The 27,412-nt window shown below is 37.2% G+C and overlaps 8 protein-coding genes across 11 annotated transcripts in view; 3 read left to right on the top strand and 5 right to left on the bottom strand.

Moving 5' to 3' along the window:
• LOC105961405 (superoxide dismutase [Cu-Zn]) overlaps positions 1 to 27,412 on the bottom strand; it is an 87,331-nt gene that overhangs the window by 36,152 nt on the left and 23,767 nt on the right. The gene's annotated exons all lie outside the window — the stretch shown is intronic.
• Positions 118 to 2,363, top strand: LOC105962493 (F-box/kelch-repeat protein At3g23880). The gene is made up of 2 exons (XM_088814044.1): positions 118 to 1,695; positions 2,236 to 2,363. Exon 1 carries the CDS (start codon positions 118 to 120, stop codon positions 1,321 to 1,323), a length of 1,206 nt encoding a protein of 401 aa, XP_088670170.1. The 3' UTR covers positions 1,324 to 1,695; positions 2,236 to 2,363.
• Positions 4,947 to 7,609, bottom strand: LOC105962176 (beta-D-glucosyl crocetin beta-1,6-glucosyltransferase). Its single transcript, XM_012986473.2, has 2 exons — positions 6,153 to 7,609; positions 4,947 to 5,788 (listed from the first exon to the last, which is right to left on the bottom strand). Exon 1 carries the CDS (start codon positions 7,540 to 7,542, stop codon positions 6,166 to 6,168), a length of 1,377 nt encoding a protein of 458 aa, XP_012841927.2. The 5' UTR covers positions 7,543 to 7,609; the 3' UTR covers positions 4,947 to 5,788; positions 6,153 to 6,165.
• On the top strand, positions 5,082 to 5,770 carry LOC105961352 (CASP-like protein 1E1). The gene is made up of 2 exons (XM_012985585.2): positions 5,082 to 5,356; positions 5,440 to 5,770. Exons 1-2 carry the CDS (start codon positions 5,082 to 5,084, stop codon positions 5,768 to 5,770), a joined length of 606 nt encoding a protein of 201 aa, XP_012841039.2.
• Positions 8,259 to 9,776, bottom strand: LOC105962170 (beta-D-glucosyl crocetin beta-1,6-glucosyltransferase). The gene has a single exon (XM_012986462.2). It carries the CDS (start codon positions 9,774 to 9,776, stop codon positions 8,418 to 8,420), a length of 1,359 nt encoding a protein of 452 aa, XP_012841916.1. The 3' UTR covers positions 8,259 to 8,417.
• LOC105961334 (UDP-glucosyltransferase 29) lies at positions 8,259 to 12,250 on the bottom strand. Its single transcript, XM_012985571.2, has one exon. It carries the CDS (start codon positions 11,989 to 11,991, stop codon positions 10,633 to 10,635), a length of 1,359 nt encoding a protein of 452 aa, XP_012841025.2. The 5' UTR covers positions 11,992 to 12,250; the 3' UTR covers positions 8,259 to 10,632.
• On the bottom strand, positions 12,263 to 16,494 carry LOC105961345 (uncharacterized). 3 transcript variants are annotated; one of them, XM_012985579.2, is made up of 11 exons: positions 16,242 to 16,494; positions 15,597 to 15,734; positions 15,335 to 15,495; positions 15,142 to 15,235; positions 14,708 to 14,778; positions 14,519 to 14,625; positions 14,015 to 14,136; positions 13,689 to 13,777; positions 13,059 to 13,118; positions 12,879 to 12,983; positions 12,263 to 12,707 (listed from the first exon to the last, which is right to left on the bottom strand). In XM_012985579.2, exons 1-11 carry the CDS (start codon positions 16,435 to 16,437, stop codon positions 12,618 to 12,620), a joined length of 1,233 nt encoding a protein of 410 aa, XP_012841033.2. In that variant the 5' UTR covers positions 16,438 to 16,494; the 3' UTR covers positions 12,263 to 12,617. The 3 variants fall into 3 exon arrangements, with proteins under 3 accessions (XP_012841033.2, XP_088670867.1, XP_088670868.1); XM_088814741.1 differs by having other exon boundaries at positions 15,594 to 15,734; positions 16,242 to 16,476; XM_088814742.1 differs by having other exon boundaries at positions 15,335 to 15,489; positions 16,242 to 16,476.
• On the top strand, positions 17,450 to 27,351 carry LOC105961315 (ISWI chromatin-remodeling complex ATPase CHR11). 2 transcript variants are annotated; one of them, XM_012985550.2, is made up of 25 exons: positions 17,450 to 17,848; positions 18,472 to 18,600; positions 18,702 to 18,808; positions 20,834 to 20,946; positions 21,159 to 21,256; positions 21,338 to 21,517; positions 21,599 to 21,820; positions 22,435 to 22,569; positions 23,105 to 23,387; positions 23,507 to 23,580; positions 23,879 to 24,099; positions 24,172 to 24,259; positions 24,352 to 24,445; positions 24,552 to 24,740; positions 24,850 to 24,881; positions 24,973 to 25,049; positions 25,130 to 25,219; positions 25,296 to 25,365; positions 25,446 to 25,503; positions 25,613 to 25,671; positions 25,744 to 25,909; positions 26,235 to 26,413; positions 26,523 to 26,738; positions 26,897 to 26,986; positions 27,078 to 27,351. In XM_012985550.2, the coding sequence occupies exons 1-25, from the start codon at positions 17,636 to 17,638 to the stop codon at positions 27,093 to 27,095; spliced, it is 3,201 nt and encodes a 1,066-aa protein (XP_012841004.2). In that variant the 5' UTR covers positions 17,450 to 17,635; the 3' UTR covers positions 27,096 to 27,351. The 2 variants fall into 2 exon arrangements, with proteins under 2 accessions (XP_012841004.2, XP_012841007.2); XM_012985553.2 differs by having other exon boundaries at positions 17,520 to 17,848; positions 25,449 to 25,503.

Below are 27,412 nucleotides of genomic sequence, written 5' to 3'. Positions count from 1 at the left end.
TTATAATACTAGGTTATTACGATTCTATCTATCTCCTATATACATATATATTTATATGTATATATGCACATCTAGGTTAAATTTGAAGAAGAAAGAAGAAGAAGAATATTAAGAAGAATGGCTGGAAAAAGACGAATAACCAACAGTAATCTTCCTGAAGAAATAATTGAGGAAATTTTGTATAATCTTCCGATACAATCCTTATTGAGATTCAAGTGCGTTTCGAAATCATGGTTGTCTACCATCTCCAGCAAAGCATTCATCAAAGAGCACCTCAAGAGATCGATCGCCGAGGACGACAAGGCAGGTTTGACCGATTTGACCCACCACAAACTCCTCTTCACCCGTAAAATTTTGAGTCGAGTACTAGGAACCCGTAAAATTTTGGGTCCTAATCGCACCGGATTTTCGTATAGTCTAGGAACTTCTTCCCTTGGTAACGAATCTAATATCGTCACACCTACTTTCTACGATTATCCGATGCCACGCTTGTGTTTCTTGATCCTGGGATCGTGTAACGGGCTAGTACTCATGCGCTATAGTATGCGGACCGAACCGTTAATTTTATGCAATCCTTCAACTAGAATACACAGGGTCATTCCATCTCCCCCTTTCGACTCGCCGGTTCCTCGAGAACGTCATTTGATTCGTTTGATTGATTGTAATGATAATTTAAAATACGGGTTAGGGTACGACGAGTCGAACGATGATTACAAGGTTGTCTGCATTAGAGACACCAACGTACGAGAGCCCCATCACTACGAGACGCGGATGTACAGTTCCAAGGCAGATTCTTGGAAGAAGATCGAGAGTTACGACAAGCGCTTTCACAGTATTTCGTGCGGCAAGTTTGTGAATGGAAGACTGCATTGGCTGGCTAGGTTCGATTCTGACGATAGTCATCGTGGTACTATAATCTCCCTTGATTTGGCGGACGAGAAATATCGAACTTTGTCTTCAAATAGTATTGCTAATTTTCAAACGGGAACTGTCGTGGAATTCGGAGGCTATCTTGGTTTGTTGAGTGTAAGGCGTGATAGGCATTTGGATTTATGGGTTATGAAGGAGTACGGCGTGACAGAATCTTGGACTAAGATTTGGACAAAATCGGACTTTGTGGATAGACCTGATCTTAGCGGTGGACCTACAATACCCGTGTGTTGGACGAAGAATGGAGATATCGTAATGGTTCGTGGATACGATGTACTTGTTTGTAACGGGAGAAATATACTGCGCAAGTCTCGAGTTGATATGATTGGTGATAGAATCGACTCCATTGTCTACGTCGAAAGCTTAGTTTCACCATTCATTCATCAAGAGTAGAAATATTGTTCTTTTCTTTATTTTTGAATTTTTATTTTTTATTTTAATTTTAATTTTCGAACAATGAGAATATATAAGAATGTTGGTTTTGTTTATAGTAATATTCGTTGGATGTAACATAGATCATATTGAATTTACAATGACTCTAATACTTAATAAACATTCAAATCAAACTCCCTCGGAATGTGATTGTGTAAACTAAATTGGGGGAAATGAATTCTTCTGGATTTCTGAGCAATTCTTATTCAGCTTCTTCGCGTTTTTCATTCGCCGGGAGATTCAATCGGGCCACCGTCGCGTCGCCACATTATACGGCGTCGTGTTGGGTGTCCACTTCGATTTCGTTCAAAATCAATGCTTCGTCCACCGTAGGTATCATCGTCTCCTTTTCTCTACCCCAACCACGCAGACGCAGGTATCTGTGTGTGTCGATTCGGTTGTTATCTGTGATTCTTCCATTTGTTTTAAAGTTAAGTGGAATTTTTAGTTGCTAAATTGCGTATTAGTGTATACTGCACTGTGATTTTGGGATTATATGCTTTGATTTGGCAGCTGTGCCTGTGATTGATGATTTGATGATTTAATCGTTAAATTAAAGCATAATGTATATTTTGCTACTGAATAATAATGCTGAATTATATTTTAAAAAAAAATTAAAATTGTTTGTATGTGGCTGAAATCTTTGTTGCTAAACTGCGTATAAGGGTATACTGCATTGTGATTTTGGCATTATAAGTTTTGATTTGGCAGCTGTCACTGTGAGTGGTGATTTGATGAACTAATCGTTAGATTAAAGCAAAATGTATATTTTGCAACTGAATATTAATGCTGAATTATATATATATATATATATTTATAAATTTAAAATTGTTTGTATGTGGCTGAAATCAATCAGATGATTGTAATGCGAAGGTGTTAACATATTCATTGAAGTTAATTCGACTTGACAAATTTTCGATGCGAATAATTACGAATTGAAATCTTCATTCCGCAGGCCTCGTCGGAGAAAATGATTTATTAATAGTTGGGCCAGGTGTACTTTATTTGTTCCAACAGGAGGAAGTTTTTGGGAAAGTGTTATTTCTTCGAGCATTTTACTATTCTTTAAGTGCTGATGATTCTTCTGCAATAGTATTGTGTATATGTGAAATTGGATGTGCATTGCTTAACTAGATTCTGAACAACTTGTGTGTGTGTGTGTTTGTTTGTTTTTACTGTGGCAGGAAAATCACGGGTCTCGAATTTATGGGCAGACTTTGACAATCAACCATCATGAAGAGTTAATAACATGGGCAGACTTTGACAATCAACCATCATGAAGAGTTAATAACAATGGGGATTATTCCATCTCTTAAGGGAACTCAATTGACTCATAAATTTCCTAATATTATTTTTTGCGCTCCCCCGTCTCGAAGTCCAGATCATCCTGGTGAACTGAGGTATGCAAAAGTATATCCCCAAAATTATGAAATAATTTTAGAACTTTTTAAGGCGTGCCATATGGTTTGTGGCTTTCACGGCAATATGTAGACGAACATTTGTTATCTTAGCTCCCCTTACCTGTTCCATAAACACGTTTAGTCGCCGCACAAAAGAGGAAAAAGAGTGTAAACTTGTTTCCTGACTACTTGTTTAAGGTTTTAGAATTTGATAAATATCACCCTTTGCTGCTGTTGATACCCTTATCTAAAACACTTATTTTATCTTCAATAGAGATAAATTATGATTATTTTATCGTTATTTTTTTCATTTCTTTACATGACACTCCAATAGTGCCAAGAATTCTACACGGGGTAGTTATGGAAGTAATACGTGTCTTCTTTCATGAAACAAGCATACACTAGTTTAAAAGGGGCACGGTAAAGCAAAATAGTGAATCCATTCACCCCAATCTACAAAAGCTGCGTACCCAACCACTCTGGAGAGTCGTCATCTAAGAAGCGGTTGACATGGCACACCCAACGCCGGCCGTTCCTTTCTTCGAAGGACGTCGCAATGTGCACCTCCGAGAATTGATCAATGAAAAAATATTTGCATACAAGACCGGCATGATATTTTCGTTCTTGATATCAAGAAAGCATAAATATTGTGTTTTTTTTAAAAGGGTTTACGTTTTCCAAGAATATACTTTCCGTTTGGACTGCATCGAGTTGTTGAGGAACCTCCATGGAAATGCAGAAGTACGTTATGGCTGGGTCTCTGTTACGGTGGCTTAATGCAAATAAATTCTGTAAGGGGAAGAAGCGTGTATATATATATATATATATATATATATATATATATATATATATAAAAAGTAAGGTTGCTCCTAGTAAAACCTAGAAAAAAATTTCCGCTCATTTGATGTTATTAATACCCGCTCATTTGATCTTATTAATAAAAGTTAGGTTACTCCCGGTAAATCCTAGGAAATTTTTCCCGCCCATTTGATAGTTTTGTCATTTATTTATTTAATTATTTATTTTTATTATTTTAATTCATTTAATATAATCAAGTTTAATAAACCCATTAAGTATCCAAATTTTAAACACTAGAATAAAAATCCCGCTCAGTTATAATTGTCATTTATTTATTTAATTAATTTTATTGATTTATTATATTTAATATAATAAAGTTTAATAAATCCGTTAAATATCCCGACTTTGTGGCCCCAAATCTATGTATTTTTTCCCACTAAAATTGTCATTTTACTTAATATTAGTTTTATGAAAAAAATATTTAATTGTTTAGAAAAACATTTGGTTCTTATCTTATTAATAAAAGTAATGTTGTTCATGATAAAGTCTTATTTAAAGACATCATTGATTTACAGTAAATTTACTGAAGCCTCTTATGGGTGATAAAGAAGAGTATTCGTCAAACTTCTACATTAACTAAGATAAGATACATATACAACTACCATATTACATCAATAACATAAAATTAAATCAATAAATATTGTAAAACAAGTTTATGGATCAGTGATTATCATCAATGCATATATTCAAACATCAAAATGAATTGAAACTTCAGTTTTGTCGTTTAAATTGAACTTTACTTTGTATTAACTTTACTTCAATCTCGTGCATCGCATGGGCCAAAAATTTAATATATATATATATATATATATATATATATATATATATATATATATATATATATATATATATATATATATATAAAGAATAGAAATGTTATTTTCTTTATTTTTGGATATTTTTTCCTTTTTTTCATTGTCAAAGAATACGTTTTGGAATTTATTTTTTTATTATTATTTTTTTTTTATTGCACATGTTGAGAATTAACAATGAGAATATATATAAGAATGTTGGTTTTGTTTATAGTAATATTCATCGGGTGTAACATAGAATCCGAATTCCATGAGGTTGAAGTATTATAAATATAAATTTTGTGTTTTGGAATTTTGAAAAAAAAAAATCATAATTAAAATTAAATCAGAAACCGGAATCATTATGTAAAATAAATTAGAGATTGTATTTAAAATTAAATATATGTAATTAGTTATTTCCAAAAACCCTAGCGGCCAACTACAAACCACTCCCATAAAGAACATCTAATACCCCTTCGTCACCAAAACACACGTGCATGTAATATACATAATTACATATATATTACATGCGTCATTTATTTACAACTTCCAACTATTAAATTAATTCACTCCCAACTTCACAAACTTTCTTATATATAATTATAAACATCTTAAAAATCCGATTTTAGTTTTCAGGAATAAAAAATAAAATATAAAGGAAAAAGAAAAAATGGAATCTGATCAAAACAGGGTTGGTAGCTATGGAGGAGGAGTGACTGGAAGTGGTGGTGGTGGAGAGAAAGAATGGGCGGTGGCCAAGAAGAGAAAAAATACGAGACGGTGGAATTTGATTCTGAGGGTTGCTGTGGTGGTGCTCAGCCTAGCGGCAGCGGTGGTTCTTGGCTTCGATAAGCAGACCACCACGGTGGCGCTGAAGCTGGTTCCCGCTCTGCCCGCGGTGAATGTTCCGGTCACGGCTGAGTGGCATCACTTGTCTTCTTTTGTGTAAGTCTACTTTCTTGATATTAAATTCACACACACACACACACAATTATTCAAATGGGATCTTGTTAAATATATATATACAGGTACTTTGTGGTGGTGAATTCAATAGTATGTGTGTATGGAGCAATCTCATTACTCTTGATATTGGCAAGTGGAGGTAGAAAGAAGAGATTTATTTCTGCCACGATTCTCGTTTTCGACCTAACGATGGTGGCGCTGCTCTTTTCGAGCATCGGAGCAGCGTTAGCGGTGGGCCTTATAGGGCTCGAAGGCAACTCCCACTTGCAATGGAACAAAGTTTGTAATGTGTTCGGAAGATTCTGCCGCCAGGGCAGTGTTGCATTGGGATTCTCCGGTGCCGCCTCGTTGGTTTTCTTCTTGTTGGTGATCTTGAACCACCATAAGAAAACCTAGGCTGCCTCGAAATGTGACCTATATATAAAGCGAGCGACTACATTGTGTTAGTTTTCGTCCTTTTTTATAGACTGGTTAAATGGGGGTTTTCCGATGTTATAGTCGGTGAGTTTCTCCGGATATGCTTATACGTGTTGACGAGACTACGTAAGAAAGTACTTCATTATTACCATCTAAACTTGCAATCTCACGTATGAAATCACAAAACGTCGAATATCAACAAATGCAAACTAAACGGGAGAACAACTAACTCCCGTTTTATTTCTCGATCGACTTGCTTCTAATTAGCAACTCGCATGAATTTCAAACAACCAATAACACGAGATAATGAATAATTTAGCAATCGTAATCACAAGAGAAATCGGCACAAAAAAATTAATACCTACAAATCTTGATTAGTGTTTGCCCTTGTTCTTTAAACACAGTTGCCATAGTTGCTCAGCCGTTTCGTCGATCAATTGCTCCTCTTCGATTCTCATCTTCTCACTCAATTCTCGAGATCTAAGCCTCAACCCTTGTCCAATTCTCTCTTCCAATATCACTTTACGTATCACATTCGCAATATTTTCTCCCTTAAATACTCCGTTTTCTTCCGAAGGAACCTCCACACACGCGCCAGCACCAACCAACATTCTTGCATCGATAAACATGTTGAGTTTCTTCGGCATTCCTATAACCGGAACTCCGTAATATATGCTCTCGGTTAAAGAACTCCACCCGCAGTGGCTTACGAATGCGCCTGTACTAGGATGCGCTAATATATTAGCCTGTGGAGCCCATCCAGAAACAACCATTCCCCTGCCTTCCACCCTGTTGAGAAATCCCCGAGGAAGCCTCTCTTCAATGGTGATTGTCTTTTCTCCGACCGGGAATCTGACGACCCATATAAAGTTAACTCGTTCGTCGCAAAGCTCGAGCCCTTTGGCTATTTCATCAATCTCTTCTTCGGACAAGAAGTACTCACTCCCGAAAGAGATGTAAACAGTTGAATGATGCTCTTTCTTGCTTAGCCATTTCATTACATCTGAGTTGTTCTCTTCGGCATTTTCACAAACACCTGTGACGAGTGGACCAACTGGCAATATTTTTCTCCGGCACACATCAGAAACATAGTCTATATACTTCCCTTCAAATCCTTCACTGGTTTTTAGCATAACAAACTCAGAAGACAGTCGATAATTCTGAAAAATAACTTCTTTATCTTCTTCGAAGACGTCTGTGTACAAGAACTGAATCAGAGAATCTATACTCCTCTTCTCGTGGTCCAGCAGACACAATTCCGGGAAAGGAAAATCGCCGCCCGGAGAAGCGTAGTGGTGGTGGACGAACGCCATTGTTGCCGCAGCAAAAGCGGCGAAATGAACGGCGGGGATTCCTCGCGACGAAGCGATTCGGGCTGCCCATGGCTGGAAGATGTCGTAGATGACCAGATCGGGTTTCAGGGCGGCGATCGTGTCGGAGAAGCTGGGTTTTGCTGTCTGGAAGGATTTGAGGAGGGTGAGAATGAGATTCGATGGGAGATTCTTCGTCGTGTGGTAGTGTGGAGGAAGATCAGATTGCAGATGGAGCTCTACTGTTTCAATGGAGTTTTGCAGTGAGTTCTTTTCGATGAAGGAGTTGATTGAATTGAAATTAATGGCGGTTGAACACAAGTGTATGTGGAAGTTCTTCTTCTTCGAGATTCTTCTGGCAAGCTCGAGATATGGGAATATGTGTCCGTGAGCTAACCATGGAAACATCAAAATTCTGAAACAAGAAGCTTCTGAATCCATTACTGAGAATTGTTGGTGCTGGTTTTTTTTTTTTTTTTTCTGTATCTCTGCAATAATTGTTCACTTTTTGTGGGTGGAGATCAGGGCTAAGTGGCAGTTAAATGATCTGAGTCGACTCGAAAAAAAACTCAAACTCGAACTTTCTGACTAGTCGAGTTTGAGCTCGAACTGAGTTTGATAAAATCGACTTGAGCCAAAATAAAAATACTTCACGAGCTCGAGCTTGCCAACATAGTCGAGCTCGGCTCGTTCACAATTTGATAGTACATTTTCTTTTTTCTTTTTTTGTGATAAAAAAGGTAAATACATTCAAGTGTAGATCGTAAATCTATATTCTGATATAATAACTCGCTAATCATATTAGGAATGTACACAACATTAGTCAGACATCATTTGTGACAATGAATAAAACATTCTTACTAAAAGATCCATAAAGTCGGATTTATCAGATCAGATCGGAATTTCGGAATTAGCTCTTTGAACAAATCGGAAATCCAATTGAACATAAATTAATTCCAATTTCCGTTGGGCACCTACACCTAGTCCGAGCACAAAAATTAACGGAAAAATCGCCATCATACAACCCCTCCGGCATACAACCACCACCTTCCTCCTCCTCCTCCGCCACCGGAACCATTTCTTCCGGCGATCTCACGACCCATTATAATGGAACATGGTACGGAATTAAATTATCGTTTAACAAGATTTTACCTTCATTAGACTTGGCACAACAATCAAATTGCTTCTAATTTTATAACCAATTCACAAACAAATAATGCAACATAAAAATAGTATGCCCTTAGCATTTCATACATGCTGGATATCAGACTCTGAATTTTGATCATTTAATTGTTACCTTTATTCTTTAAACAAAGTTACCGAAGATGCTCCGCCACATCATCGATCAATTGTTCCTCTTCGATTCTCATCTTCCCACCCAATTCTCGAGCTCGAAGCCTCAACCCTTCTCCAATACTCTCTTCCACAATCACATTACGTATCGCATTCGCTACATCTTCTCCCTTAAACGCTTCGTCTCCCTCTCTCGAAACCTCAACACAAGCACCGGCCTCTTCTAACATCCGAGCATCCACAAACATGGCGAGTTTCATCGGCATAGCTATAACCGGAACTCCATAATATATACTCTCGGTTAAAGAACTCCACCCGCAGTGGCTTACGAATGCGCCCGTACTCGGATGTGCTAATATATTAGCCTGTGGGGCCCATTCAGACACAACTATTCCTCTGTCTTTCACCCTGTCGAGAAATCCCAAAGGAAGTGCCTCTTCTATAGTGATTGTCTTGTCCTCGACCGGAAATCTGACGACCCATATAAAGTTAACTCGTTCATCGCAGAGCTCGAGCCCTTTTGCTATTTCATTAATCTCTTCTTCGGACAAGAAGCACTCGCTGCCGAAAGAGATGTACACGGTCGAATGGTGCTCTTTCTTGCTAAGCCATTTCATTACATCCGAGTTGCTCTCTTCGGCATTTTCACAAACATCTGTGACGAGTGGGCCGACAGGTAGTAGTTTTCTCCCGCACGTGGTGGAAACGTAGTCGACGTACTTCCCTTCCAACGCTCTACCGGTCTTTAGCAGAACAACCTCGGAAGATAGTTTGTAGTTCACGAAAAAAACATCTCCGTCGTCGTCGAAAACATGCGTACGCATGAAATCAAACACACCATCCATACGTTTCTTCTCATGGGGCCGAATATATATTGCCGGGAAAGGAAAATCACCACCGTCCGAGCAAGCGGTAGCTTGACGGTGGAAAAACGTCATCTTCGCCGCTCCGAGAGCGGCGAAATGAACGGCCGGGATTCCTCGCGACGAAGCAATTCCGGCGGCCCACGGTTGGAAGATGTCGTAAATGACCAAATCAGGTTTCAGAGTGGTGACGATGTCCGAGAAGCTGGATTTTGCTGTCTGAAAGGCTTTGATTAGGGTGAAGTTGAGATTTGTCGGGAGATTCTTGGTCGTGTGGTAGTGCGGAGGAAGATCAGAATGTAGATGGATCTCTACTGTTTCGATGGAGTTTTGTAGTGAGTTCTTTTCGATGAAGGAGTTGATTGAATTGAAATTAACGGCGGTTGAACACAAGTGTATGTGGAAGTTGTTGTTGTTCTTCTTCGAGATTCTTCTGGCGAGCTCGAGATATGGGAATATGTGTCCATGAGCTAACCATGGAAACATTAAGATTCTGAAACAAGAAGCTTCTGAATCCATTAATGAAAATTATGGTGGTGCTGGTTTTTTCTTGTATCTGTGCAAATGTTTACTTTTTGTGAAATTATGGCATTGGCTGGCTGTACGAATATAGATATAACCACATATTTTGATAGCTACTTTTCTTTCCAAGACAGCGCATTTATTTGACCCGAGCGGTTGGAGCTGGTGAGCTTGTGTCCGTTAACCAAGTTTGAATCTCGATGTCAATAGTCGATAGATGGAGTTTGTCACACATTGTTAGTCTAGCGTGATTTGCGTTTCTCAGTATGGCTTGCAAGCTATTATACGATAAATTTTATTACTGTTATAAAGAAATTGAAATTATGGAATCAAAATCGAGAGATTTCAAAATTTCTATTTTTTTTAAAAAATATAATTATATTGCTATTTCAATTTTTGAAAAAGAATCGAAACTTTTCGACTGTATTTTCTCAATAAAAATTGGACAATTTCAATTAAAGAATTGGGAGTAGGAACTTTCGGAATTTAAAATGAAATGAAGAAATATTTTGATCGAAACTAAGCTGAAATTCAAAATTTGTTCGCCTTTCGACCAAATTATGCTTCAAAACTATGGTAGAACTTCGATTAATTAGTACTCATAAATTAATAACCTCGCTTAAATAATAGTTTCTCTCGATCCCGATACAATAAGAACGTGTCAAATTACTACCTCGATAATTTCATAATTTACTAAATTAATAGAATTTTCCTAATTCCACCAGTATTAATTTATCGCTGTTTAACTGTAAAAAAATTTTAAACAATTAAATCAACATAATGTTCATGCTATTAATTTCTTCATCCCAATTAAATTATTAAATTTCAAAAGAAAAAAAAAAATTGTCTTGATTCATGGTGCTACCTTCTTGGCACAAATTCTTGCCAGCTCATCAGCAACTTGAAAAGAAGCTTCTCTCTCCTCCATCTTCATCTTCTCACTCATCTCTCTAGCTCTGTACCTCAGCCTCTCCCCTGAAACAATCATCACCTCACTTACAGCTTCCGCCACCCCTTCCCCATTAAACTCCCCACTAACTTCATCCCTCCCCATCTCCACCGCCACGCCGCCCTCCACCGCCATCCTGCAGTTCACCGGCTGGTCCAGCTTCAGCGGCACCGCCACCACCGGAACCCCAAAGTAAATACTCTCCGTCACTGAACTCCACCCGCAGTGGCTCATAAACCCCCCTACGCTAGGGTGCGCCAGTATCGCCGCCTGCGGGGCCCACCCCTTCAACACCAACCCCCTCCCTTCAACGGCCGCCGAAAACCCCTCCGGCAGACAACCACCACCCTCTTCCGCCGCAGTTTCTCCCGGCGATCTCACCACCCATATGAAGTTGATTGCTTCACCAACCAGCAACAACCCTTTTGCTATCTCCTCCATTTGCTTCCCCGACAAATAGTTCTCGCTCCCGAACGAAATGTACAGCGTTGAAAACGGCGGTTTTCCACTCAGCCAGTCGATGACGTCAGCATTATCTGCGGCGGCGGCGGTGACGAGTGGGCCCACGGGGACGATTTTTTTGTTACAGAGAGTGGAGAAATAATCCATGTACTTTCCCTCAATCTCTCTGCAGCAGCTCTTCACCAAAACAATGTCACAAGAAAGTTCGAAAATCCCGAAAGCAAACCCTTCTTCTTTATCCTGAACTTCAATGGATTCCCCTCGAGAAATCAGATTCCTTTTCTCGAAATCCCTCAAGAATATTGACGGGAAAGGGAAATCGCCGTACGTTTTGTGTGTGTGGAGATGGTGGAAAAACGAAATCGTCGTGCAGCTCGAAGTGGCGAAATTGACGGAAGGGATGCCAATCGAAGAAGCGGATTTCGCGGACCAGGGTTGAAACCCGTCGTAGATGAGCAAATCGGGTTTTAGATCCCCTATTATGTCGGAGAACGATGAGCTGGACATTTGGAAGGCGTGCATTAGTGTTGGCATGAGATGCGGCGGTGTGTTTTTGGTTGTGTGGTACTGCGGCGGAAGCTGCGGCAGAGATGGTAGATGGAGTTCCACTAGCTCTATATTCGAAACTACGTCGTTGCTGAGATGTTTTGTGACGGAATCGAGGTTGACTGGAGTCGAGCAGAAGTAGATGTGGAAGTTTGATTTGGAGAGTTTCTTGGCTAATTCGAGAAACGGGAATATGTGGCCGTGTGCTAACCATGGGAACATTAGAACTCGAAAACTTGCTTCTTTTGCATCCATTCTTGATTTGTTACCAACTTACTGCAAGTATGTTTCTCTCTCTTGTTTCTCTCTCTTGAAGTTGTAATGGTAAGAAAAGGTAAGAGAGCAAATATGTTTTGTCTAACATGTGTGGGGAAAAAACAATGAGGCAAATCTATGTGACGACAAGTTTGTAACAAGAAGCAGTGAAGATTGTGTTTATATGGACTACATTTGTCTATGGTGGGTATATGCTTGCCACCGCCTGTAGAAGGTTCTATAGACATATATTTCCAAGCCTCACAGTATAAATTAAAAATATATAATAATAAATAACGAAAAGGAAATGTTTCGATCATATTACACTAGTCCATTTTTTGTTTAAACGACTACTACGTAGGCTCGTGAATGAACTCGGGCGGAACAAGATAGAATAGATAACAGCTGAATTTTCATTGAACTGCTAAAAGTCAACGAAAGAGCAAACGGAAAGTAGAACTTTTGGATTGTTAAGATTGTGAATTCTGACCAAAATTTGGGGTGTGTTCTCACAACTCCCACAGCATGCGAGGAGAGAGTAATACTTGTAGGGTCGGTCTAACAGCACTAAGCGTAACGTGCTTCTTCCGCTTTATCCAAGACAAAACCGGTTATTATCCAGTAAACTATTGCATGGTTACATTTGCTTCCACACCCAAGCTTGGTAAAGCATTGATTAGCGCAGAGATATCTTTTTGTAATGCTGCAGCATATGCCTGGCCAAGACAACAAAATATGAGTTTATATATATATATATACAAGAGTATACTTTTCTGTAAGTATGTTCTGAGTTTGTGCTTGTCTGGAGAGAGAGAAAATCACCAGCCAGGCAAAAAGAGAGAGATCAGAATTGGTGTTACGAGTAAAAAGAACATGATAGGGAATACCTCTCTTTTATCCTCTTTTTGATGCTTTACGACATCCAAAGGCCACTCACTCACGAGCTTTTGAAGTTCGGCCGTAATACTTGTCCTTCTTCCATCAGGTAAAGTCTAGACATACAAAAAAGCGTAAATTTTGATGCTCACCCATTTGAGTATAACAATCAAGTCACGATATAAATTTACCTGATATAGTAGTTGAATGATTGCAGCAGCACTTTCAGGCTTATGCTCGAGAAGGAAACCCTGGAAACAACATCAAGATCAATACTAAATTACTGGCTCCATGCTCAATCAACTCTACAAGCAAACATAATCTTTAATATATACTAGCCTTCTAATTACTTACTTCGTCAAAAAGAAAACCATGTCCAATAACAGCTAGATTTTATAAACTTACTGAGAATCATCAGTCCATCCAAATGAATTCAGTTAACATAATTTTACAACAAGAAAGAATTGATGATGGAAGAGGTTACTATCAACAATGCACTCTGCAATGATCTTGATTTATATAGAAGCGATTAGTTTCCTTCGTCAAAGGAAGTAAAAATCTTATTAAAATTTAAACATAAACAAGAAAGCTGAATGTCACATGTAGTGAAACAGTACGAATTATCAGGTAAATAGGGAATCTTACTCAGGGTTCGATTAAAATCCTCATAGTTTGAAACTTTATATTTCCTTTTTTAGATTATTATTTTGGTAATAACTTCCCAGCTGGCAACTAGCATTCCGAAAGGGGAAAAGGGTTTGAAACTTTATAGTTCGAAACAAATAAAGATTCGGACCAATGGGCAACAACAAATGACTGACCTTAGCACAAGCAAACCCAGTAGAGACATTATGCTCCTTCATAGCTTCGGATCTCCAGTTCTCAATCTTCCATAATGACTCAACATCTCCTACAAAAGTAAGAGTTAATGGATCAGTTCACTGATTCTTTCTTTATTTTCTTTCCTGGTTGGGAGGGCTTATGACCCATCACATCAAAACAAAGAACGGAGATGATTTATCATGTAATGCAGTAGATAATAAAATTACATGATATATGAAACACCTTTAAATTAGCCAATTACGAGAATAAGAAGGCAAATATAAAGAAAGTGGATTCTAGGAAACCAAAAGTAGATTTGCAAGACCTTTTTTGGCAGCAAATTCCATCCACAAGGCAAAGGAAGTCTGTCTAAGTTTTACTCCAGACTTCACAAACCTTTTCCCATATTTGGATATCAAATCCCATCTGTTTGCGCTAGAACAAATGCTGCAATAAATAAAATCCAGCTATGAAGATCCAAGTTGAAAGGCGGGGCAAAATGGGAAAACAAAGAAGAAAAACTTCCATAAAAACAAAGAAAGATGTGCAAGTCTGAACAACAAACATCAAATTAAGGCTGTTATAATTTTTCTGCAAGTTAAAAAAAACCTTATTCTTTAGCCATCACCCTTATAGGTATGTGTATGTGCCCTCAAATGATTCACTCTTAAACCGAGAAGACAGATTGTAGATAAAGAACACATTAAAAAAAAAAAAAAAAAAAGAAAGACGATTTCCGACAGCACAAAAGAATAAATGCAGTCATTCATTAAGACAAGTAGTTGTACCAGATAAAGAAAACTGGGTGGAATTTCTGATGGATATATACCTGAAAAGTATATCGGCAGTGCCAGGTTGCAAAGGTAAATCATTCTCCTTCACTAGTTCCATTATTTCGACCGTGAGTTTGACATCATTATGTTGTTTAGCGTGTAACTGCAGCCATAAAAGATAGTACAGTTTCCCATCTCTACTTTCGGACACAAAGTCACAAAACCTTAATAGAAGACTTACATACCAGCAGTTGATGGGCAGATCCAATGTCAGGAGTCAGTCCCAATAAATTATGCTTCCACAGAGCCTTCTTACCTGTTTGCAAATAATTAACAAAGATTTACATCTGGTGATAAGAAAACATTCGTAGACAAAAAACGCCAGAACATGAAAAAGTGTGGACTATACTGCCATGAATGTAAGTCGTGAATACCGTCATGCAAAATTCAATTTTCAAGGAATATGCTTTAACCAAAGAACTAGTCAACGAACAAAACACTAAAACAATAATTTTATTCTCTTGCACTTGATGCCCAGCTAGCAATACGGTCCTCTTCCATGAATTTATGGCTTGTAAGAATTCTGAGTTTCTCCCACGCAATTTTTAATCTCCAGTTTGCACCATTATTAAAAAAATAAATCATATTGGATACTGAGACATGTCATATAATTCCATACCTAAGTCAATGGTTCCTGCACGAACACAGGCCTTTGTAACTTCCCTACAAAGTGCACTGTTAAAATCATCGGGTATCCGAAGATTGGAGAGTCTCTGCAAGCCCAGAACAAAATCGAACACATATATATATAAAAAATGAAACGAGAGGTCATCAAGCTAATATAAAGATATTTGACCGAAATAACCACTAACAAATGTACGAAGTTTCTGCAAAATATCGAATAGGAGCTTAATATCTTCACGAGTAGAACATTGAGCAATGAGTGACCACAACCAAGCATTTGGAGGTGCACTTCGTTTCTTTACCACACAGTCCAGCAGCTTATCATACACTCCCTTCGCTGTCTCTGCGTCTAAAACAACGAAAAAACCGGCATTTTTCCCACTAAATAACCTTAATTCTTCAAATGTCTTAAACCACTAAAATCAGACAAAACAAAAATAAAATTACCACCTGCAGGATCAGCTTCAGCCGCTATTGCTTCTGAAGAAGACAATCTAATCTGTGTCACCATTACTGATGATGGCGGAATCTGCATTATATCTTGTTGATGATTGAATCCAACCACTGACGAATTTCCGTGGACATTCCCTGCAAATTTCACATGAGAACCAAGAATTATGTGACATGCTAATCAGATTTTCATACATGTAAATATGAGAAACAACACAGTTATTGACGGGGTTAATGTTGATTTTAACTGTTCGTCATGAGAAAAAAAAAACCGTAAGAAAACGATTCGTGATTAGTTCATCAGTATACTTCCACAGATACTCTCAAGTTTCAATCCAAAATTAGATCAAATGCACACTTATTTCTACAAAAGAAAATCATATACTGAAATACAGGCATTAGCTTTATACATTAAATAGCAAGCACATTATTAAACATTTCTGATTACCTCGTCCACGTTTACAATTTGCCATTACAATTTTAAACAATATCAAAACCATTAAAAAAAATTCATTTCACAGCCCATATGATTTCTACTAACTGAACTAAAATCACAGACCATAATATTTCTTCACCGAAGCCCGAATTTCCAATTTCAAACTGATTAAATACTTCCATTTACGAAAAAAAATAAAAAAAATATACCTGAGAAGAACGAGGATGAGTGAAAACTGCGACGCAGAGAAAGGGAGTGGCTGCTTTCGAAAACATTTTGAGTCGCTAATTCCTCAGCCGGAGAATACTTGACTCGTTCCACCGAGCTGAAGACACTCCGCCATGGGTTCTTCAAAACCCTAGCCAATCTGTGTGATTTCGTCGTCATCATTCCAATAGCTTGCATTTTCGAAAAAAATGGCTGCGTTTCCGAAAATTGCCAGTCAAAGCCTTGGGGACCAAATTCTCAATCCAATTACTAAAGTCGTTTTATGAAACGCGCTTTTCTGTACGTGCATTAAACAAGACCTGGATCAGGTCTGCATAGGTCTTGGGCTTGACACACAAAATTAGGCCGGATATTGATAGCCCAAATGAACTAGGCCTCTCTAACTATTATTAAAGTACAAATATTTATTATTAATTAACAATATAAAAATATTAATACTAATACTAAAACTCGTTCAAATTCAACGTGGCTCAAATAATAATATTTATACTGATAATAATATTCATAATTATAATGATTCTAAATTAATACTCATACTAATATTAATACTACTTTTGTTTCTTTTTATTCACTTAACTATTTAAATTACAAATTTAAATAAACTAATAGAAAAAGAGACATATGTAAAGTTACATTTCTCGAAAAATTAAAATACAAATAAGATAATATATATTTTTGAATTTATAAAATACAAAATTCATGAAAGAATATGTTAATGTTAATGACTATATGATCGTGCAAAAGTTAAGTAAAAAACAATTTAAGTACGTACTAAAATAAAAGATTAGTAAACAATTAATTCTAAAACACATCAGCAAGTACCAAATTGCTTAAGCACATACCAAAATAAAAATAAAAGATGATAACTAAACAATTGACTATGAATTATCTTGTTATATTATATATATAAACTCAAATTATGTTGCTGATTTGGAAAGTAGGAAAAGATATTATATTGAAAGTAGTTTTAATTAACTTTTTATATAGTGAAAAGAAAATCACAATTTAGGCTAGCAATATTAACCGAATTAGATTAAATCTATAGCCCAGATCCATTAACCCATATTACTAGTTTAGGGCCAATATGAAAGGCCCAACCCAATTGACTTCTTCAGGAGCTTACACATGGCGGGAATATTCAGTAAAGATACAAACCCGATTCATAAACCGACCCATTTTAACTTTTTATTTTTGAAAGAAAAAAAACCGGACCCATTTCATAAACCGACCCATTTAACCTATTCGGTCCACCACAATACACTTCTTCCTTTGTACTGACAACTGTGAACAAAGAGTACATTCTTCTTCTTTCCTTTTTTCTCTCACAATTTCAGTTTTTCCCCGAATTAATCGATTTCTCGAGCAAATTGTCAATATGGCGAAACCCTCGCAAGTGAAGGACTCCGACGACGATTACATGTCTAATTCACCGTCGTCGGACGAAGAGGAGGTTAAGGATCAAGCCAACGGAGACTCCGACGACGACGAGGAGCTCGAGGCCGTCGCTCGGACCGCCGATGATTCCGACGACGAAGAAGTCGGAGAGGAGATGCCCAATGCCGCTGCTGAGGAAGAGAGCGACAATGAGGTTTGTTTTTTTGTGGAAATCTGAGTTTCTGCGCAAACGATAATTAGTAAGAGAAGATGTTTATGTAGTATTTGTTAATTTGTCTTCTCGATACTGTTAATTTCACCTGTTTAACGGTGGGGGTATGACCACGTTTTCTGCTTGTGTAAGATTAGGATTTTCTCGATGAAGTTGAGTCGGAGATTTTAATTTCTCTTTTCAGTTATTAATTTGTTGTACCTTTTTCTGTACTTTTGTTGACAGATGCATGCTTGGGTTATTACGAAGTTGGTTTAGTTAACGTTGCTTCGATTATAATGATTTTTGGCGATATTCTGTTTTGCATGCATTCGATTTAAATGCCGGTTGATCTTCGATTTATTGGGATTATCGAATCACTTGATAATGGACTAGGGATGACTTTAAGGTGTTTCTTAGTTTAGTTCTGCTGGTTAATGTAGTCGTTTGAAGAAATGATTCTTAGTGTTCCATGCATTTATGATGCATCGACGTCGATCTCAATGATTGTTAAATATTATAAAAATGCAGTTATAAGATTTAAGCAATAATTATGTTATTTTAGTGTAGTGACATGAAAATTTGGAGTTACATTGCATGACTTGAATGATGGAGTTATTTTGCAGGAAGACGATGCTGTTGCAAATGAAGTTTCCAAGCGTGAAAAAGCCAGACTTAAAGAAATGCAGAGGATGAAGAAGCAGAAGATACAAGAAATACTTGACGACCAGAATGCTGCTATTGATGCTGACATGGTGAGTTATCTGAAAAGAGTCTTTGTTACTTGACACTTGTCAGCATCACCATTACATGCTATGCACAGATTTCTGCATTTAACCTTGTTTATTTTTGACAGAACAAAAAAGGAAAGGGTCGTTTGAATTATCTCTTGCAGCAGACAGAGTTATTTGCTCATTTTTCTAAGGGTGATCAGTCCACCTCTCAGAAGAAAGGAAAGGGAAGGTGAGTAGTCTGTTCTTTATTTTTTCATGTTGATTGTTCTTCGTGTAAAGTTGGATAGATTGAGATTTTGTAGCATTGATTTTTCTTGTTCTTTCACGTGCATCCACCTCGTCACTTTGGATTTTAAGATATGCACAACTTGTGAAATAGCATCATCGTTTTTTTTTCCATGGGTTAGCATGATACATTTACAATGTAACCTTCTTAGGCGCTGATCTGACCTAGAAGGGAAAGGGGTCAGGTCGCTGATATTTTGAGTCCACATATTCTCTTGGAAATTAAAACTACAATCCTCTGATGATTAAGTCAGGCGAGATCTGAGGGTTATATTGATCAGAGTATTTAATGTGATAGAAGGGAGTAGGTATTATAAACACGTTTCCAGAGTACTTATAGGGCCTTGACCAGACACGTGTATCAATATGGGTAAGCATGGTAACACTATACGTGTCGCAGCTTCGGGTCTGAGCTAGGTTGTGTTTAGGCGGAAAACTGTATCAAGAGGTCGGGCCTTGTACTGTTTAGTTATTATGAATAATTATGAGGGCAAATTTATGCTTTCTTTCACCTTCCTTGAATGCGCTTGATTAGACACAAATTTCTGTGGTTTTTCCGTGAGCTAGAAGGGAAACATTGTTTTAAAGATGTTCAATTCGTTGACTAAAATTCTATTATTAATTAAATTTTGACCAAGGCAATCTTAGATTCCTCGAACTTTTACTTTATTAACTTGTGGTTTGAATTCTTTAGTCTTCTATAAAAAAAGGGGTACATTACAATGAGCTTTAAATTTCTATGTTATTGAGTAGGGGTGTGCACGTCTCGGTTCGATTTTTCGGTTTTTCGGTTTCTGTGATGTTCAGACATAAATGAACCAACCCCATTCTGGGCAGGTTCAAGTCTAGACATAAATGAACCAACCCCATTCTGGGCGGGTTCAAACCCGAGTAAGCGGATCTTGGGGTGGGTATGAGTCTTATTGGACCTGCTGTGCATAAAAGTAAATGAGCCTAAGGTCACTGCACTTGTCGAGGCTGCAGAAATGTCTGTTCCTCGAGTCTTTCCTTTTCTTTCACCTTCTCTTGTTTTTTGTTTTCCTTTCGCCTGAATCCTTATTCAAATTTTTATTACATTCCTCTTTTCCTCCTTTTTAATTCTTCTCTCTTTTATTTTTCTTCTTTCTCTGAAAACACCACAGACTATTCATCACCAAATACTTGCCCTCAGATGGATCACCAACTCCATTTTTTTCAGATCTATCAGAAACTCCATTTTTCAACCATCTCCACTGTTAGTGTGGCACCTGTGGCTTGTTTGGATGGAGGATAGACAGTGCACTTCGCCGTAGGGGCTGGTTGGTGGGAGATCTGTGGTCACTAATCACTATGTTAAAAACAGCAATTAGTCTGAAAAATGGGTTATTAATTATTTAGTTTTATAGTTCTAATTTTAAAGGTTTATGTTGTTTATGAATAATGGTAAGTTGAAATTTTCAGAAGGACCTGATTTTGTTGGTCGGTCTGATTTTGTTGGTGGGACAGGTCTATGTTTGACCAAACCAATCTTACACCTGCCCCATTGCCATCCCTAAGATGGACCATGTTAGCGCTATCATATTGGTAGCAGGAATCATCTCGTCGTCTCTATTATCTCAGAGACAAGATCTTAGTGGAGGGAATTTTAGAAAAGTGGATTGATGGTGATAGATATGTAGTTCTTGAGAGTGAGGCACAGTTAATAGTGTCGGGGCATCATTTCAAGTGGAGCTTGAAAGGGGTAACGTGTAGATAACAAATATTGTAGTTCTTTGGAAATGGGAGAACTAAGGCAGTTAAAAGGAGATAGATAAGTTGAAAAGGACTACAAATGGACTAGGTTATGTGAAAGGGAAGAGATTTTTAAAATTAATATTTTCTCAACTTACACTGAGTTCATCTTATCTTAAGTTAATTCATCTTGTGGAGCCAAGAGAGTTTGTATTTTGACATTCAATCTGGTTGTGTCTCTCTCGTTCAATTATTGTAGGGGTCGTCACGCATCAAAGTTAACTGAAGAGGAAGAAGACACAGAATATCTCAAAGAAGAAGAAGACGGCCTTTCTGGCACCGGAAATACAAGGCTACTGGCACAACCATCTTGTAAGATGATTTTGTCCACTCACACTATATAACTGCCATTTAATTTTTTGGCTTCATGTTACTATATTGTGATTGATATTTCAATATGTGGCCCACATTGATGATATATGTTATAAAGTATTATGGTTTAGGCTAGAAATTCTTCATTTAGTGATATTTTATATTTACTTCCCTGAATTATGTTCAAGTACTTATACACCTGTGTCTTGCAGGTATTCAAGGGAAGATGAGGGATTACCAACTTGCTGGTTTAAACTGGCTAATACGACTTTATGAGAATGGCATAAATGGAATACTTGCTGATGAAATGGTATGGGTAGAGATTATTATTTGCATCCACTTATTGCAAAAAATCTATATAGATGACATTTTTTTTAATTAATTTATTTAGGGGCTCGGTAAAACTTTGCAAACCATATCCTTGCTGGGTTACCTGCATGAGTTCAAAGGGATTACTGGTCCCCACATGGTTGTTGCTCCGAAATCCACGCTTGGCAATTGGATGAATGAAATCAAAAGGTTTTGTCCTCTCTTGCGTGCCATAAAGTTTCTTGGGAATCCTGAAGAAAGAGTAAGTCTGCAGTACTAGTTGGTTATATTAATTTCCAAGCCGGCTGCTGTTTTCTTATCTCACAATTTCTTTATATCTCAGAGGTATATACGCGAGGAATTACTTGCGGCAGGCAAGTTCGATGTATGCGTCACAAGTTTTGAGATGGCCATAAAGGAGAAGACTGCCTTGCGACGTTTTAGCTGGCGGTACATAATTATTGATGAAGCTCATCGGATCAAGAATGAAAATTCCCTTCTCTCAAAAACAATGAGACTCTATAATACTAATTATAGGCTTCTAATCACGGGAACACCACTTCAGGTATCATTTCTATAGTTTCTTGTGGTTTGAGTTTCTTCACATTTTTGTACTAAATTTTTCCGTGAGACTTTGTGCATTTTAATCTGCACACTGGTTGAATCTTAATGGGGCGTATTACTTTGTCTTGTGTTACATTATTTGTACTATAAATGCAATTTGACATTTGCATATTCTGATGGTTAATGTCTTTTCCTTTGGAGCCTTGTAGCCCTTTTCATTCTTGTGTTTTATTGAGAATCTTCTAGATCTTCATATCTCTAAGGGCATTTGTAGAACTTTTTGGTAACATTTTCTAAACTACAACCGCTGCTACTGCTAAGTGGTTTCCACTTCTCTGAATTCTTGGACACAAATCTGCTACCAGTAATGAGCTGAGTTAAGTGTGGAAAATTGTTTTGAGCTATTTTACACGTTTGATGTAAAGAATTCTGTCATGGGGAATTTAAAGGAATATTTACCAGTTTCTTTAACATTGTTTTTATCTTACTTACGCTTACTATTTGAGGCATATTTCCATCCACTAGCAATATGTTTTGCCTACCATGGCATCTTTGTGATATCCTATATCCTTTTATCTATAGGCCTGTATTCCTGACATGCTATTTATTTTTCAGAATAATCTTCATGAACTTTGGTCCCTCCTTAACTTTTTGCTTCCGGAGATATTTAGCTCTTCTGAGGCTTTCGATGAATGGTTCCAAATTTCCGGTGACAATGATCAGCAGGAAGTTGTCCAACAGCTTCACAAGGTATACACTTGTTTGATTTTCCAACATGCAGATTTCTCCAGGTTCAGTTGATATCTTGATACATGCATAAATCATAATTTCACATTCAGAATAAACTCATCTAAAAGTTTGAAAACACTGGGCATAACTTCCAGAGACATGTATATTGAATTTGCAAATTATAGTTGCTGAATCATAATAATATTTTGCGTTACACTTTCTTTACTAAACAGTTTAATGTGTTTAGATTGTGACATATGATTAATACTGTATGGGACAATGCCATGTTTTATGTTGGTATGCTTCTGTTATTTGCTTTCGTAGATATATACTTCATTTATCATATATTTCCATCACTCATAGTTACTCTGGCAAAATCAGACCGTGTAATGTTTATCTATTGGTGCTTTGTGTTATCCTGCACTTAAAGTTAAACAATGAGTTGGTCTCATCGTAAACATAGCTAGCATTTGATAATAGTTGGTTAATTGATCTACTATTGCTTGTACAATTTCTTTCTCTGATCATGTTCATCCCTTTTCTGACAAACTGCTAGGTTCTACGACCCTTCCTTCTGAGAAGGTTGAAGTCTGATGTCGAAAAAGGTTTGCCCCCGAAGAAGGAAACAATACTCAAAGTTGGTATGTCCCAGATGCAAAAGCAATATTACAAGGCATTGCTGCAGAAAGATCTTGAGGTTGTAAATGCTGGCGGAGAACGCAAACGTCTTCTTAATATCGCCATGCAGCTGCGAAAGTGCTGTAACCATCCATATTTATTTCAAGGTGCTGAACCTGGTCCACCTTATACAACTGGAGCACATCTCGTAGAAAATGCCGGTAAGTTCTTTATTTAACATTAAGGAGAAAACAAGGATTACTTGTTCTTATGCAATTGCCCTTTTTATTATCTCTATTCACTATATTTATTTTCTGTAAATTATGGTGCCAAATTGCAGGCAAGATGGTTCTTCTTGACAAGTTGCTTCCAAAATTGAAAGAGCGTGATTCCAGGGTTTTGATATTTTCGCAGGTTGGTTTTCTTGTCATCTTGATCTTCTTTCTTTTTTTTTTTTGGTTATGTATAGGGCTTTGATATTTTCGCAGGTTAGTTTCTTGTCCTCTTCATCTTGTTTTCCGAAGTTTTCTTGTTATTTCCAGCCTGAAACATTCTGGATTAGTTGTTGTCACTTCTCTTCATTTGGCTGTTTTATTTTTATGTTCTATTTCATATTTTTATTTATCTTTTATTTTTGGGGTGTTGGTGCTGGGAAGGTGGTGGTGAGGGATGTATTCACAATGATGAACCAACTTTCTGATTGTATATACAGATGACAAGACTGCTGGACATTCTTGAAGACTACTTGCTGTTCCGTGGATATTATTACTGTCGAATTGATGGAAATACTGGTGGGGAAGACAGAGATGCTTCCATTGAAAACTTCAACAAACCAGGAAGTGAGAAATTTGTTTTTCTACTGTCGACCAGAGCCGGAGGTCTTGGTATTAACCTTGCAACTGCTGATGTTGTCATTCTTTATGACAGTGATTGGTAAGGCCTCTGTTTGGTGATACATAAAAGTTTGCCTTGACCATATCAAAAATTGACTCCAATCCACTGCAGGAATCCGCAGGTTGATTTGCAGGCCCAGGACCGTGCTCATAGGATAGGACAGAAGAAGGAAGTTCAAGTTTTCCGGTTCTGCACTGAGGTTTTTCTCGTTTTTTCTCCTTACTAATGGAAATAGAACTAGTCTATGTGGAGCTTTGTGTTCATAATTTATTCAAAATTATATTTTGACAGTATACCATTGAGGAAAAAGTGATTGAAAGGGCCTATAAGAAGCTTGCCCTTGATGCTTTGGTTATCCAACAAGGGCGACTAGCAGAACAAAAGAGTGAGACCTTTTCTATGGCTATATTGGTTTTGGTTCCTTAAATTGGACTATACTGCAGATACGTTATTGCTGAAATTTGAAATTCAATTTCTTTTTATTTATGCAGCTGTTAATAAGGACGAGCTGCTGCAAATGGTGAGATTTGGCGCTGAAATGGTTTTCAGTTCCAAAGACAGCACAATAACAGATGAAGATATAGATAGAATTATTGCCAAAGGAGAAGAGGCAACTGCTGAGCTTGATGCCAAGATGAAAAAGTTCACAGAAGATGCCATCAAATTTAAAATGGATGACAGTATGCTTCTCATTGACCTTACTATTCAATAATCTTATCTCTATTCAATTATTTTTGATTTGTTTTTTCTTTTTTTGTGAAACTAATTTACTGTTGGACTTTTTTTCAGCTGCCGACTTATATGATTTTGATGATGATAAGGTAAAACCAATGTACTTGCAGCTGACTATATGAATTATTCGTATAATTCTTTATTCTGCTTATTTTTCTTTGTTCTCCCCTGTCGATGAAGGATGAAAATAAGGTTGATTTCAAAAAACTTGTCAGTGAGAATTGGGTCGAACCATCAAGAAGAGAAAGGAAACGCAAGTATGTTTCTACTGTTTTCTAAATCATGTCAAGAATTTAAAATAACCAGTCAAATGATGTGCTTTCTATTGTTTCTGTAGTTATTCTGAATCGGAATACTTTAAGCAGACTCTGCGTCCAAGTGCTCCTGCAAGACCAAAAGAGCCCCGAGTTCCTCGCATGCCACAATTGTAAACATTTATTCAGTTAATTTGAATATCTCTGTTCATTGGTACCTGCATCTTAACTTGTGTTATCTTCTACAAGGCATGATTTCCAGTTCTTCAACACACAACGCCTTAGTGAGTTGTACGAGAAAGAAGTGCGCTATCTTGTGGTGGGTGTCTAGGCTACTCTTTAGATTTACGTCAATGTATTTATTTGTTGTATTTGTCTTATTTGTTTATTGTGGCTCAGCAGCAAACCCGTCAGAAGAATCAAGTGAAAGATAGTATAGAAGTGGATGAACCTGAAGGTACCTTTTTATTTATTTATATTATTATTTATTATTATTTCAGAACAGCTTATCTAGTCTTTCAGTTTCTCATTTGATGTTTCTCTTTGATGCAATGCTGTCTACCCAGAAGTAGGAAACCCTTTAACTGTCGAGGAGCAGGAAGAGAAGGAGCAGCTTCTGGAAGAAGTATGTTTATGTAATCTTCTAGCTGACGTTTAACTTGTGCTCAACTTCACCTGACTGTTCTGTCGTATTTAGGGTTTCTCAACATGGAGCAGAAAGGACTTCAATACTTTTATCAGGGCCTGCGAGAAGTATGGTCGAGATGATATCCCGGGAATTGCTTCTGAAATGGAAGGAAAATCCGAATACGAGGTCGAAAGATATGCAAAAGTTTTCAATGAAAGATACAAAGAATTGAATGGTAAGTAACAAGAAGTTAGTTTCTGTTGATGCCTGCAATTTTAAGAGATTTATCATTTTGTATTTGTCTTGCCATCAGATATGAATAATGCTTTCATTTTTCTTTACATGGATAGTATATAAATCATCTGGGATGTAGACCTTTTATGGATGTAACAAGGAATTGGATGTTTCTAGAAGATCATTGCTCCAAACTGTTCTTCTAGAGGCAATGGATATATTATGTTTGGAGAATATGAATTTTATTTTGATTATACAATAACTTCATCAGCCCTTGCTCTGCATTTGAAGCATGATACTATATTTATAAATATTTTTATTTCCAGATTATGATAAGATTATTAAAAACATTGAGAGAGGAGAGGCTAGAATCTCGAGAAAAGATGAGATCATGAAAGCCATCGAGAAGAAGTTGGATCGCTATAAGAACCCATGGCTGGAATTAAAGATCCAGTATGGCCAGAATAAAGGGAAGTTATACAACGAAGAATGTGACCGTTTCATGGTTAGACTTCTTACAACCATTTTAGCTGTTTTTAGTTATCGTATCTTCATTCTCCTTTCCGTCTTTAAATTGTCTGAGAATTAATTACCACATTGCAATTCTTGTTTAGATTTGCATGGTTCACAAGCTGGGGTATGGGAACTGGGATGAGCTTAAGAAAGCCTTTCGTACTTCACCATTGTTTCGATTCGATTGGTTTGTGAAGTCTCGCACAACTCAAGAACTTGCCAGGAGATGTGATACACTTATTCGGTTGGTTGAGAAAGAAAACCAAGAATATGACGAGAGGGAGAGACAGGCTCGTAAAGAGAAAAAACAAGAGAAGGTACGTATAACATCCTTTTATTTTCTTGATTTTGTGAAATAATACACTGTTGATTGATTATTTCCTTCCGACTTGATACCCTTTAGATACCCTTTGTTCATATATAACAGTAACGACGTTGATTATTAGTTAAATAATGTCATTTTTTCTTCCGACAGAGTATGGCAGCAGCTAAGCGTTCGTCAGCTAGACATGTTGCCGAAAGCCCTCCCTCGACTATGAAGAAACGGAAATCCATGGATGACTATGTGAGTCTCGTCTATTCTTACATGTAATCATTAATAGTTTCATCGTTGCGTATAGGACTAAAACAGAGTTGTCTTTGTTGTTTTTTGGCAGGGAAAGAAGAGAAAATGACTGTCATTAAATTAAGTTGCGGCATATTGTCTGGATGCTTTGGGCAATATATAGAAGAGAAAACAACTTTCATTAAATTAAGTTATGGCATATTGTCTGGATGCTTGGGCAATATATTGTAAATAATCTATGAATTTCATCAACTATATGTATCATTTACATTTTAGGATTATTAGCTAGTTACTGCATATTTGGAAACTTATGATTGGTCGAAAACTCGTGCGTGGAGTTATGAAAACAGACAGGATTTAGCAAACACGACCAGGAAATCATGAAAACAATCGATGCAAATTACCAATAGAAAACATATGACATGA

This window comes from Erythranthe guttata, chromosome 14, assembly GCF_056151865.1.
Source record: "Erythranthe guttata isolate IM_541 chromosome 14, IM_541, whole genome shotgun sequence".
Lineage (NCBI taxonomy): Eukaryota > Viridiplantae > Streptophyta > Magnoliopsida > Lamiales > Phrymaceae > Erythranthe > Erythranthe guttata.
Note: the sequence above shows the minus strand (reverse complement) of the source record. Positions and strands in the feature narration are given on the sequence as shown.

What these genes read in the sequence shown, in the direction of transcription:
- LOC105962493 (XM_088814044.1), top strand. Translation starts at nt 118, where the DNA reads ATGGCTGGAAAAAGACGAATAACCAACAGTAATCTTCCTGAAGAAATA.
- LOC105961352 (XM_012985585.2), top strand. Translation starts at nt 5,082, where the DNA reads ATGGAATCTGATCAAAACAGGGTTGGTAGCTATGGAGGAGGAGTGACT. An exon ending in CATCACTTGTCTTCTTTTGT is followed by an intron (nt 5,357 to 5,439) that starts GTAAGTCTACTT and finishes ATATATATACAG; the next exon opens with GTACTTTGTGGTGGTGAATT.
- LOC105962176 (XM_012986473.2), bottom strand. Translation starts at nt 7,542, where the DNA reads ATGGATTCAGAAGCTTCTTGTTTCAGAATTTTGATGTTTCCATGGTTA.
- LOC105962170 (XM_012986462.2), bottom strand. Translation starts at nt 9,776, where the DNA reads ATGGATTCAGAAGCTTCTTGTTTCAGAATCTTAATGTTTCCATGGTTA.
- LOC105961334 (XM_012985571.2), bottom strand. Translation starts at nt 11,991, where the DNA reads ATGGATGCAAAAGAAGCAAGTTTTCGAGTTCTAATGTTCCCATGGTTA.
- LOC105961345 (XM_088814741.1), bottom strand. Translation starts at nt 16,437, where the DNA reads ATGCAAGCTATTGGAATGATGACGACGAAATCACACAGATTGGCTAGG. An exon ending in ACTGCCGATATACTTTTCAG is followed by an intron (nt 14,137 to 14,518) that starts GTATATATCCAT and finishes TATTTATTGCAG; the next exon opens with CATTTGTTCTAGCGCAAACA. An exon ending in CTGGGTTTGCTTGTGCTAAG is followed by an intron (nt 13,119 to 13,688) that starts GTCAGTCATTTG and finishes TGTTGTTTCCAG; the next exon opens with GGTTTCCTTCTCGAGCATAA.
- LOC105961315 (XM_012985550.2), top strand. Translation starts at nt 17,636, where the DNA reads ATGGCGAAACCCTCGCAAGTGAAGGACTCCGACGACGATTACATGTCT. An exon ending in AGAAGAGAAAGGAAACGCAA is followed by an intron (nt 25,050 to 25,129) that starts GTATGTTTCTAC and finishes TTGTTTCTGTAG; the next exon opens with TTATTCTGAATCGGAATACT. An exon ending in AAGAATGTGACCGTTTCATG is followed by an intron (nt 26,414 to 26,522) that starts GTTAGACTTCTT and finishes ATTCTTGTTTAG; the next exon opens with ATTTGCATGGTTCACAAGCT.